The following is a 13,546-nucleotide window of genomic DNA, read 5'->3' on the forward strand; positions in this document are numbered from 1 at the left end:
CTCTTAGTTGAGGATATTCAACATTGAATTGGACAGATTTTTGTTCTTTCGGGGAATCAAGTAACATGGGAGCAGGTGGAACAGTGGAGTTGAGAATCATATTGAATGTAGAAGCACGCCCGAGGGGGCAGATGGCCTACTCTTGCTCTTGATTCTGATGTTCTTATCCATCGACACCAAACAATCTATCAACATCAATCCACTGATAACAAGCTTCAAGGGAGAGAGTTTTACATTTATCCTGACTCCCTTTTTTTATTCCTGATTGGTTCTGGCTTCAACTTTGAAGAATCAGTCCTTGATGATCATCTGGAAACCATCTAAGAGGATGGAGTAAATGATGAAAACGTCATAGTGCTCGGAGTGTCACAATAACCGTACCTCAAGAGGTGACTATGGCTTTTTTTAGGTCTCAAATGAATGACTTCTTATTCTGAGGCAATGGCCCCATGTTCTAGATTTCCCAACCAAGGGGCAGCAATGCCTATCCTTCCAAACTCCTCTCCAAGAGCAGCAATGGTCATTGCAGGAGGCATGGAGCTAACAGTTTGACTCAGAATCACTTCGATAATTGTTTCAAAAAGTGAATTCGATTCAGCTAGAAATGCAATCTCACAGTTATGGGACAAACCAACAGGCCTGGAAGCTATGGCATTCTAGAACAACCAAGAGATGAAGAAATATCTGAAGAAGCACAATGTCAGGGAAAAGATGTCCCAGAACCTCAAAGTACAAAGAGAAGCAAAATTCAAGCTTGTCATGTGATGGTACAGAATCATGTGTTTTCTTAAGGTCAAAATGGATTTGGAAATAATTCAGACAACCTTAATCCTTAGATGTACCAATGTGAATTTCACATGTTCAGACTGAGAAGAACATCCAGAATCTGCCATGTTGGTTTGAATGTATTTCAATTATAGTTATATCTTGGGGTCCCAGGCAGTATTTCAATATATCCAGGCTCACTGGCCTATCAGTTACAAAGCTGCTCTGATACTTTGGAAAAGGACTAACATGACAGTCTAGGAAGTAGAACTCAGACATTCCTGGTGGGCAGCTGAACAACAATGCAGAATAATGTATGAAAGATCGAGTGAAAGTTAAATGAGGAATCCTTTCCCATCAGTGAAACCATAAGTCATGAGGAAGTGTCTACCTCTTCCAACAAGAGGCAACCGAGTTCACAACAACAACTTGGAGCAAGACAGACACTGTCAATAGAAAACATTTGGAAGGAGATTCATTGATCATCTTAGGGTGGGGTGGGGGGGGCAATTTTTATGATAGGATGGATTTTAGTTTCCATTGAAATCATAGCAATCCCAGAAAATTTGTGACACAGAAAGAGGCAATTCCACCCATCATACCCAAGGCATGAAGACGAATCCCATCTTCCTGCATCTAATTCTAATAATTTGCCAACAACTGAATTTAAGCTGACTGGTCCATGAAGACTTCAGTTATCCATTCCACTTCTTTTTAAACTATGGTATCACGTTGAGGCAGGATTGAAAAATGATAGTCAAGACCTTGGTCATTTCTTTGTTTTCTTGTTTCAATCATTTGGGGTTTGCTTCAAATAGAATAGCAGAAAGTGCTGGAGAAACTCAACAGGTCTGGCAGCATCTATGGAGAGAGAAACAGAGTTAATGTTTTGAGCCCAGTGACTCGTCGTTGGGACTTATTTCATCTAGGCCTAAGTGGATGCCAACCACAGTAAAATTTCCTCTCTTACAATGTTTATTTCATCCGGTATTTGTGTTGATTTCTGGTTGGTTGATGGGTTGACAATGCTACCCAGTTGCCTGTTGGCATTTAATAGCCTTTGACTAACTCTATTTCTTTCCTAGCCTACACAAACTCCAAGTTCATCTCTAAGATGTTCATTATTATGTCTTTTTTTCAATCATAGGACTGCACCGGTAAGGTAAGGAGCTCCTTCATCATTCTATGTTATGGTGCCAGTGGAGAAGGAGAGATACTCCTTAACCTTCTTATTATCTTTGCCTGGAACGCATGAAAGAGACCTACGTATTTTTCATGTGTAATCTTCAGTTTACTTAACAATTCCACCAGCATCTTGTGTCTTGCCATTCCCTGGATTGGTGGTAAAAGGGACTGTGTGTTCAAAATGTTCTGCCCTCTGCTATGTAACTGAATGAAATCTTAGCTGCACTGTGTCAAGATTAACCTGAAATTGCCAGTTGCTATCTTGGGCAGAAGTCAAATCATCTCGACTCTTGAATCTTGAAATGACAAGGTTCTCCTAGCTTCCTTGTCACTAACCAATCTTTGGTCACTCAGAAAGGGTAGACTAGACTTCAAAGCACATTGTTCTGTGCACATTTCTGAATGCAAATCTTCATTTGTCAGTAAGCAGTTGATTCACTAATCTTACTAATTTAAGAAAAACAAGTTTAATCACCATAAAGTCTGGGTTCTAAGTGATTCTCCTGCACTCATTTGGCAAAAACCACTCTTGTGCATTATTGTGGAAGTCTTAAAAAAAGAGGTATAACTTATACACCAGAATTTATGGTAAATATTGGGTAAATGCCACACAGAGCTATTGTCTCTTAGGGTCATTTATCCTATTACACCAATTAACACATGAGGCACAGCGGGTTGCTGTGTCCAGTTTGCTGACTGATTGCTTTCAGGTAATTCTTGCTGAGACCCCTCTGTCGTTGAGGGTGCTAGGTCTTTGAATTAATGAAAGATCATTCATGATCATCAATGAGAATGTCTTGAATTTCTGTGGGTGGTCTGCACATGGGCATCATAACAGTACACCCAAGTGGTTCATGAGTTTACACTTTGACCTGGGTGATCAGCAAACACCTTCTCAATTCACAGATACTCAACACCATTCATTGGTGGAGCCCATCACAGCTCCAGAAACAAGTAGCCTCTCAAAACAGTTTTGAAAAGAATCCACAAATGTCAAATAAATGGCCATGAACCATGAGGTGGTGTAGGATTATGATGTTCCCAATGTCTGTAAATGCGCATGCCATGTTAATGACCGGGCACAGCATCTGGATTGTGTGGGAGGAGTGCTCAGAAATCTTTGTGTTTAACTTTCGGAAAGTTATCTACAAAATACCCGAGAGATGAAGACCATCTTAGGAAGAATGTGAGAGCTGGGCATTAGCAATGCTCTTAATTTAGAATTACATTCAATTTGCATCATAAATTGCATCTTTGTCTTTGCATTTTGCGACTTCTTCCTTGTGTGAAATTGAAGAGATGAGGTGGTCATCCTAATTTTTTGAAAATCTGCCATTCATTTTCATTTTAGAACCTGTGGAGGTGGGAGGAGACGGAGCAGATGGAAATCGCCTTGACTTTTTGTTCTTTTCTATGATTTTTTTTAAACTTGATTCCAAAAAAAGTATTTAATGCACTTTTCTTTCTCTGTTAAAAGCGGTGGTGATGGTCAGGATGATGCAGGAGAGCTCGATTTCAGCGGATTACTAAAACACCGGTAAGATATCTCAGGGTTTGACGGTAAACTCGGCTACTTGGTTGTTGCCTTAACCTGTTGGAATTGTCTCTTGGAGAATGCTTTGAAGAGGTGGAAGGAACTGTGGGATGATTTGGATGATCAGACAGCCCCCTCCCCTTTGAAGTAAAGACCCACATTCCATTTGCCCTCCCTATTACCCTCTGAAAGCGGAAGCTAGCTTTTTGTGCATCCTGCCTAAGAGTTCATGTGACCTGTATACTTGATTACAGTCATATAGTAAAGAGCACCTTATTATGAGAGAGAAGAGCTCCTATATTGAGACTTACTTGTTGTCAGCTCTTTCCCAACAGGGCCAGACAGGGAGCAGGATTGGAAGTAGCATTATACAGCAACCACAAGCCACCAGGCAACAGAATGTAACAGGAATCATCACAAAAGGTGGCCAAAGTGGGTGGGATGATAGCTCAGTGGTTAGCACCGCTGCCTCACAGCACCTGGGTTAGATTCCACTCTTGGGTGGCTGTTTGTGTGGAGTTTGCACATTCTCTCTGTGTCTGCATGGGTTTCCTCCCAAAGTCCAAAGCTGTGCAGGTTAGGTGGATTGGCCATGCTAAATTCCCCATAATGTCCAGAGATGTGCAAGCTAGATGGGTTACAGGGATAGGGTATGGGGGTGTGTCTGAGGGTGGGATCTCTTCAGAGGGTCAGTGTTGACTCGATGGGATGAATGGCTTGCTTCCACACTGTAGGGATTTTAGATTAGATTACTTACAGTGTGGAAGCAGGTCCTTCGGCCCAACAAGTCCACACTGACCCTCTGAAGAGCAACCCATCCAGACCCATTCCCTTACATTTACTCCTTCACCTGACACTACAGGCAATTTAGAATGGCCAATTCACCTAATCTGCACATTTTTGGACTGTGGGAGGAAACCGGAGCACCCGGAGGAAACCCACGCAGACACGGGGAGAATGTGCAAACTCCACACAGAGAGTTGCCCGAGGCGGGAATTGAATCCAGGTCTCTGGCGCTGTGAGGCAGCAGTGCTAACCACCGTAATTGGTCGAGAGAGCAGGATTTAACGAGTAGCTTAGAGACATTGAAGACCACAGAGGTTTAGGGAGGGGATTCTAGACCCCTGCCTCAGGCAGCTGAGTGTGCACTCACTGATGTTGGAGTGATGATGATTAGATAGTGCTGTGAGGTTAGATTGGAGGAGTATGGAGACCTCAGCCAATCGTAACAGTTGGGGAGAGTTACAGACACAGAGAGGGAATGTTAACCCAGGGACTGAACCCAATGTTCTGACATTGTTTTTGTGAACAGGGAGATGAAGGAAGAGAGCACGGAGCCTGAAGTTGACGTTTGGGAGCTGCTGAAAAATGCTCAGCCACATGAGTATGAAAAGATAGCTTTTGAATATGGCATCACTGACCTCAGGGGCCTGCTGAGACGCTTGAAGAGGATAAAGAGGGAAGAGAAAAAGAGTGCAGGCAAGTACCTTCCCAGCTCCGAGTCTCTGCTCGGCCTGTACATCCCCTCGATGTCACTGCGAATGAATCAGAGAATGACAGAATGCAAAACAATGCCATTCGACCCATCGTGAAAAAGCTATCCAATTTCATACCTCACCCGAAGAAAAAACTCAATTCATTTTAATTTTCAATTCTCAATCCACTCTGTGTGAAAGTTACTATTGAATCTGCTGCCCCTGCAGTGTGTTGGAGCTTGTACCATTGTGTTGCATAAAAACCAAAATTTCCCATTTCCTGTACTTCAGACAACCATGTTACAAACTTGTGTCCCTCTGGTTACTAACCCTACAGCAGTCTTAACAGTTTCTGTTTATTTATTCCATTGAAACCCCTTTTCAGATCTCAAATAAGTCTTCACTTAACCATTATAGTATTATCAAAATTACTGAATAGTTATATCAGTTCACAAAGTTAAAAATCACACAACACCAGGTTATAGTCCAACAGGTTTATTTGGAAGCACTAGCTTTCGGAGCGACGCTCCTTCATCAGGTGGTTGTGAAGCAGGATCATAAGACACAGAATTTATAGCAAAAGGTTACAGTGTCATGCAGGTGAAATGATATATTCAAAAAACCTAAAGTAAGTCTCATCTTTTAGAATGAGTTTGTTAGTTTCGGTTCATTAATATGTAAATCCCAGAACTTTTTAAAGTCACATTCTCAGGATAGCTTAAGGTTCTATAACAAAAAGTGTCATCTCAGCTCAGACAATGCATTAAAGGTGTGAGGCTAAAGTTTGTCTGTATCCCAATCTTGAGCCAGACTGATTCTGTTTCTAAAGTGGAATTCACATGATATTACATGGATTGACAGCCTGTAGGTTATGTATTATTTATGTATTATGGTATACAGACAAACTTTAACCTCCCACCTTTAATGCTTTGTCTGAGCTGAGATGGCACCTTTTGTTATAAAACCTGAAGTTATCTTGAGAATGTGACTTAAAGGAAGTTCTGGGATTTACATATTAAAGAACCAAAACTAACAAACTCATTCTCAAAGATGAATGACTTACTCTAGGTTTTTTGAATATATCATTTCACTGACACTGTAACCTTTTGCTATAAATTCTATGTCTTATGATCCTGCTTCACAACCACCTGATGAAGAAGAAGTGCTTCGAAATAAACCTGTTGGACTATAACCTGGTGTTGTGTGATTTTTAACACTATCCAGCCCAGTCCAACACCAGCTGCTCCAAATCATAATTTCACAAGGTATAGGAGCAGAAGCAGACCATTTGGCAGATCGAATCTGCTCCACCATTCGATCATGGCTAATATGCTTCTCACCTCCATTTTCCTGCCTTCTCCCCATATCCCTCAACCCATTACCAATTAAAAATCTGCCTAACTCCTCCTTAAACTTACTCACTGTCCCAATACCCACCGCACTTTGGGGAGCAAACAAATTCCACAGATTCACAACCCTTTGGCCTTCCCTTGCAATCGCAGGAGGTGCAACACTTGCGCCCACACCTCCCCCCTCACTTCTCTCCAAGGCCCCAAAGGAAACTTCCATATCCGCCACAGATTCACCTGCACCTCCACCCACATCATCTACTGCATCCGCTGCAGCCGGTGTGGCCTCCTCTATATTGGGGAGACAGGCCGCCTACTTGCGGAGCGATTCAGAGAGCACCTCTGGGCCACCCGGACGAACCAACCCAACCACCCTGTAGCACAGCATTTCAACTCCCCCTCCCACTCCACCGAGGATATGCAGGTCATTGGACCCACCCACCGCCAAACCACAACAACTTTCCAACTCCCCTCCTCCAAGTCCCTCCTCCCTACCTTTTATCTTCTCCTGCTGAACACTCTCTGCTCATTCCTGAAGAAGGGCCTGTGCCCGAAACGTCGAATCTCCTGTTCCCTGGATGCTGCCTGACCTGCTGCGCTGTTCCAGCAATAAAGTTTCAACAAGAAGGAGTTTCTCCTCAACTCTGTTTTAAATTTGCTATCCCTTATCCTGAGACTATAACCTCTCAGAGGTAAAAACAATGACTGCAGATGCTGGAAACCAGATTCTGGATCAGTGGTGCTGGAAGAGCACAGCAATTCAGGCAGCATCCGAGGACAGGCAAAATCGACGTTTCGGGCAAAAGCCCTTCATCAGGAAGGGCTTTTGCCCGAAACGTCGATTTTGCCTGTCCTCGGATGCTGCCTGAATTGCTGTGCTCTTCCAGCACCACTGATCTATAACCTCTCATCCTAGAATGCCCCACAAGAGAAAGCATCTGCTCCACGTCTATTTTATTCACACCTTTTATCATCTTGAATACCTCATTTTGATCTTCCTCATTCTTCAAACTTCCAGAGAGTATAGACCCAAACTGTTCAATCTTTCTTCGTATGACAAACCCCTCATCTCTGGGACAGAGAGAGGCCATTCAGCCCCATGTGTTCATGCTGACTCTCCAGAGGATCGATATACCTCATGCTGTTCACTCACCTCCTTCCTGTAATGCTGGGCCTTATTGTTTTTCAAACAACAACCAAAACAAAACTCTAATGAACTTACTATTAGCACATTCCCAGGCAGCAAATTGCAAACTAATCATTTACTGCAGGAAACCGTTCTCTCTTTTATTTTGTTCATTTGTGGGGTGTTGGTGTCAGAGGGCAATTAAATGTCAATCACATTGTCTAAAGGGCATTAGTGAACCAGATGGTCATCATTAGACTCTTAATTCTGGATTGTTATTGAACCACTTGCCATGTTGGGATTTGAACCCAAACCCCTAGAACATTAGTTTTGCCTCTGGCTTAATAGTCCAATGATGATACCACTCAGCCATCCCTTCCCTTCTCCTCATGCTTCCATTGCCTTCTTTTCTGCCAGTTAACTTAAATCTGCCTCCACCCCCACCCCATTCACAATCCTTCCTCTATTCCAAACATATTCTCCCTGTCCAGATCCCTCCTGGTCATTCACACCTTGTTCAAATCTCCTCTCCACCTTCTCTTCCCCAAGTTCCAATTTCTCCAATCTCCATAAGTGAAGTTACTTATTCAGGTGAGTCTTTTCTGGAGCCTCTCTATTGGTTCTTACAGCGTAAGTGAATGCAATCAGGAGCTCTGAAGAGTGGCTACATTAGGGTCTGAAGGGGATCCGCTGTCCAGGGCCAGCCGCCTAGACATGCATGGGGAGCAGCACTGAGGCCTATGATGAGGCCTATGATCCTTGTCTTTGATGAGGCCTGTGATGAGGCCTTTGATCCGTGTCTCTGGCCCTAGAGGCAAGACTGTGGTCTTCTTGTAACTTGATCCACCGTAATCATACCCGATTTTATTCAAATTTCTCCTCACTAAAACCGAGAGGACAATTTTAATCAAGTCTTTGTTAATGTTTCACTCTTACTGTTTTCTTTTCGATTGTTCACAAAAGCTTTTGCAAAGATTCTGGAGCCTGGTTACCAAGTCGAGAAAGGTGACAAGATCAGATTTGTCGTGGATTTGGCAGATCCTACCGTTGACCTGAAATGGTATCGCAACGGTCAAGAAATCCGACCTGGTCCGAAGTAAGTTTAAATTGTTTTTATCCTCTAGGTCTCCCATTCCTGCTATCACACTTTACATTACAGTCTAAAGACTGAGTTTCACCTGAGTTGCTGCAGAATTTAGCCCAATTGGAGGATCTCCCAAATTGTTCTTGCAGTTGCAAACTTGTGCACAGCAAGATCCCACAGGTAGCAAGGAAGTCATTGGTTCGTAAGCAGATCACAGCTTATGTGCTGTGTTTTTGTGATGTTGATTTGAAGTTTAAATATTTTCAGGACAGCAGAGAGCCCTCCCCTGCTCACCTGTGAAATTGTGGTGTGGGATCAGTAATAACGCAGGAAACCCGACTGGAAAGAAGCATTATTTTTTGTTGGACAGCACATAGAGCGACAACTCATGGTGTACATAGACTGGTCCCAGTCCGGGACAGACAGGTCTGGAGACCCGCCCTTGGGTTTGCTTTATCTTTTCTTTTGTTAACACTCACAACTGAATGGGACTTTTTCCCATCTCCAAATTGTTGGAACATGTTTGAATAATTTGAGACGTAAGGAGAGTGGGAGGGGCTAAATCAAATGAATTTGGAGAGCGAGATAACGGACTCCACCCCCAGGCAGTGTCCACCTCTCTAAAGGCACTGAGAGTGTTGATGGACACCTTGTGCTCCCTCTCCAAGGGCACCTGGGCACAAATGTAACCTCAGGAGAGGGGAGCCAGTTAGCAGAGATGACCCTCTCCATGACCTGCTGCCTGGACCTGGTCATTGCCAGCCTGGCCAGGCTCAGGAACAGACCCATGAGGCAATCCTCCAATCTGCCTGCTCCTGGGACTGAAGTGCAACCAGAAATGCAACAGAAAGTTTCTCAAAAACTACAAAGGGAGTGCACATGCTCATACCCAATATTTAATGTATTCATAGACAACACAGCACCTGACGGTAAACAGTAGGGCTGGGAGCCTGTGAACCACTGCAATCTGCAACTAGAGACTAGATTCCCGATAGTGTGGAAACAGGCCCTTTGGCCCAACCAGTTCACACCGACCCTCCGAAGAGTAACCCACCCAGACCCATTTCCCTCTGACTAATGCACCTAACGCTACGGGCAATAGAGGGATGCTAAGTGCAGCACCCTCCACCCCAATCCCTGAGGGAAAGAGGGAGAGCTCTCACATAGAGAGCCCTCCACTGGGGATCCCCATAGCCCCCAGTAAATCATCGGTGTAGCCAATTAGATATTTACAAGCAAAATTCACTGAAGGCAATGCAGACGATCAAAAGTGAATGGAGGGTGGGGGAGAGCAGGAACAGGCTAGAGGATCTGCTAGATGTTTTTGTTTTTTTTTAACCTATCGTCTAATCAATCTGTTCAGAGATGTTATTACCCCATTTTGAGCAGGTTGAACCTGGGCTTCCTTGCTTAGAGGTTTGGACACTACCACAGCACCACAAGACGACTGAGGGTCTATTTTATGTTTATTTATTTAACCTATGTTTCTGATCAGCCCTTTTCAGGGATGTGATTGCACACTATTCCTTCCTTCAGTGTCACTGGATCAAAATCCTCTCTCCCTAAGGACATTGCGGGTCTAACCTACAGCACACGGATGGCAGATGTTCAGGAAGGCAGCTCAGCCCCACCTCCTGAGGTGTAACTAGGCAGGAGCAATAAATGCTGGCCCAGCCAGTGACTCCCATAGCCCATGAGTGATTTGAAATCAAGAATATCAGTGGGCCAGGGGAACAACATCCGGCCCAGATTCCCATCCAAATTACACGCTATTCCACCTTAAACAACTATCCCCATTCTCCCTCCATCATTGGCGTAATTTGTGGGCATTCCCCTCCTAATATCATCACACCCAGATCCCATCCGCTGACAGAGTGCCCTCTACAGCATTCCATTTTGTCACGTTTCTATTGCCAGTGGTTCAAGAAAGCAAGGAGGAGAAAGTGAGGTCTGCAGATGTTGGAGATCAGAGCCAAGAGTGTGGTGCTGGGAAAACACAATAGGTCAGGCAGCATCCGAGGATCAGGAGGATTGACATTTCAGGCATAAGCCCCTCGTCAGCCCTTCAAGAAAGCAGCCCATTACTACCCCCTGGCTAGTGTGAACCACGTTCACGAAAAGAGTAGTGAACAAGGCATCTCTGAGACCATGCTTTCAGTGATGATGGCAGAAGGTAACAGCAGTGGTGGGTCATGTTGTTGAGGGAGAAAGAAGGAAAATCTTATTGGTGGACAGGGCGAGCGCTTTCAAGGTTTGACAAAAGAGCTAAGGTCCTGTACTTTTCATAAAATGTTATTCATTTCTGAGATGTGGGCATTGCTCACTAGCCCAGCACTTATTGCCTTTTTCTGATTGCCCAGAGGGCAGTTAGGAGTCAATTACATTGGTGTACCTGGAGTCCAGACCAGGTAAGGATACCCAACATGAGACTCTTAATGACAGATTTTCATTATTTTTTAAAAATTGAATTCCCATTCCATCATCTGTGGTGGTGGGATTTGAACCCAGGTCCCCTATTGGTCATCAGGTTAATAGTTAAATGGTAATACCACGAGACCACTGCCCCCCCCAAATTCTATGAGGTGGGGTAGATAAGGAGAGGGATGAAATTGAGAAATCAGATGGAAATTGTTGCAAATTAGCTTGACAGTTGAGCTTATATTCAGTGAAGTCTTTCTTTGCAATTTTGGACAGATATATCTTTGAACACAAAGGCACACTGCGAATGTTAACCATCAAAAACTGCACCATGGCAGATGATGCAGCGTACCAGGTAACAGCTGGGGATGAGAAATGTGCAACAGAATTGTTTGTCAAAGGTAAATAAATCTAAAAACCTCCTTTATTCTGCTGCTTAAAAACTGAAAAAACTGTGCATGCTAGAAACCTGAAACAAAACCAGAAATTGCTGGAAAATCTCAGCAGGAGAGAAATCAGAAACTCAGTTCTGAGGAAGGGTCACCGGACCTGAAACGTTAACTCTGATTTCTCTCCACAGATGCTGCCGGAGCTGCTGAGCTTTTCCAGCAATTTCTGTTTTTGTTTGTTTCTCGCCCGCTGTTTGATAATTGTTAGTTATTTTTTGCTGCTTTCTTAGAGTTTAGAATTACATTGAATTTATAGGATGAAAACAGGTCTTTCAATTTCTCTGGTCAGTCTACCTCATGAATATATTCCATTTGAACTTTTCACCATCAGTGAATACCATCAACATATCCATTTCCCTCATGAGTTTATCTAACCTCTTCTGTTCATTAATATTATTCCTTTCAACCACTCTCTGTTGTATTGAGCCTCAGTTTCTCCCCATTCCCTGAATGAAGATTTTTTTCCAAAATTCCTGATTGGATTATTGGTGACCTTCTTATATTGATGACGCTAAGTTTTGACTCCTCTCACAATTGGAAACATTTTCCATTTACAAATGCTTCAGCTTTATCTTTTACACGATTGTGCAGGCCTCCCCCATCATTGAGAATGGAGATAGTTGTGGAACCCCCATCTCTAGTGAATTGTTTAATTATCCAGCACCATTCACAACTGGATGTGACAGGATTGAGGAGCTTGGATCTGATCCATTGTTTGAGGGATTGCTTAGCTCTATCCATCACTTGCTGCTTATGCTGTTTGACACACAAGTCGTCGTGTTTGGTGGCTTCACCAGGTTGACATCTCATTTTTCTGTGTGCCTGGTGCTGCCCCTGGCATGCCCTCCTGCACTCTCCATTGAACCAGGATTGATCCTCTGGCTTGATGGTAATGGTTGAATGGGGGATGTGCCGGGCCATGAGGTTACAGATTGTGCTGGAGTACAGTTCTGCTGCTGTTGATGGCCCACAGTGCCTCATGGATGCCCAGCCTTGAGTTGCTAGATCTGTTTGAAGTCTGTGAGAAAGTGAGGACTGCAGATGCTGGAGATCAGAATCGAGAGTGTGGTGCTGGGTAAGCCCAGCAGGTCGGGCAGCATCTGAGGAGCAGGAGAATCGATGTTTCGAGCATAAACCCTTCCTATGCAGGACTTATGTCTGAAACATCAATTCACCTGCTCCTTGGATGCTGCCTGACCTGCTGTGCTTTTCCAGCACCACACTCTGTTTGCAGTCTGTCCATTTGGCACAGTGATAGTGCCGCACATCACGATGGTGATTATTTTCAATGTGAAGGTGGGACTTTGCCTCCGCAAGGACAATGCAGTGGTCACTCTTACCGATACTGTCATGGACAGATGCAGCTGCAGCTGCCAGATTGGTAAGGATGGAGTTAGGTATGTTTTTCGCTTTTGTTGGTTCCCACACCACCTGCAGTGAACCTAGTCTAGCTGCTCTGTCCTTTAGGACCCATTGTCTCCGCCTGCTCCTGCCCCACCGAACTCATCTCCGCATACCTTGACACCGTCCTGTCCCCCTTAGTCCAAGAACTCCCCACCTACGTTCGGGACACCACCCATGCCCTCCACCTGCTCCATGACTTTCGCTTCCCCGGTGCCCAACGCCTTATTTTCACCATGGACATCCAGTCCCTGTACACCTCCATCCCCCATCACAAAGGACTCGAAGCCCTCCGCTCCTCCCTTTCCCGCCGTACCGACCAGTACCCTTCCACTGACACCCTCCTTCGACTGACTGAACTGGTCCTCACCCTGAACAACTTCTCTTTCCAATCCTCCCACTTCCCCCAAACGAAAGGAGTAGCAATGGGCACCCGCATGGGCCCCAGCTATGCCAGCCTCTTCGTAGGATATGTGGAACAATCCATCTTCCGAACTACACTGGCCCCACCCCCCACCTTTTCCTCCGCTACACCGATGACTGTATCGGCGCCGCCTCGTGCTCCCACAAGGAGGTGGAACAGTTCATCCACTTCACCAACACCTTCCACCCCGACCTCAAATTCACCTAGACAGTCTCAGATTCCTCCCTCCCCTTCCTCGACCTATCTATTTCTACCTCAGGCGACCGAATCAACACGGACATCTACTACAAACCAACCGACTCCCACAGCTACCTGGACTACACCACCTCCCATCCT

The 13,546-nt window shown here is 44.6% G+C and overlaps 1 protein-coding gene across 10 annotated transcripts in view; it reads left to right on the forward strand.

The window, feature by feature from the left end:
- Positions 1–13,546, forward strand: part of mybpc1 (myosin binding protein C1) — a 153,211-nt gene that overhangs the window by 80,191 nt on the left and 59,474 nt on the right. For 9 of the 10 annotated variants that reach the window (XM_043708732.1, XM_043708734.1, XM_043708736.1 and 6 more), the window contains 5 exons: positions 1,913–1,927; positions 3,428–3,487; positions 4,797–4,963; positions 8,398–8,530; positions 11,213–11,337. In XM_043708732.1, coding sequence (XP_043564667.1) covers positions 1,913–1,927; positions 3,428–3,487; positions 4,797–4,963; positions 8,398–8,530; positions 11,213–11,337 — 500 coding nt within the window. The remainder of the gene's footprint in view (positions 1–1,912; positions 1,928–3,427; positions 3,488–4,796; positions 4,964–8,397; positions 8,531–11,212; positions 11,338–13,546) is intronic. The other variant, XM_043708735.1, reaches the window with a different exon arrangement.

Source organism: Chiloscyllium plagiosum, chromosome 19 (genome assembly GCF_004010195.1).
Source record: "Chiloscyllium plagiosum isolate BGI_BamShark_2017 chromosome 19, ASM401019v2, whole genome shotgun sequence".
In the NCBI taxonomy this organism is placed as follows: Eukaryota; Metazoa; Chordata; class Chondrichthyes; order Orectolobiformes; family Hemiscylliidae; genus Chiloscyllium; species Chiloscyllium plagiosum.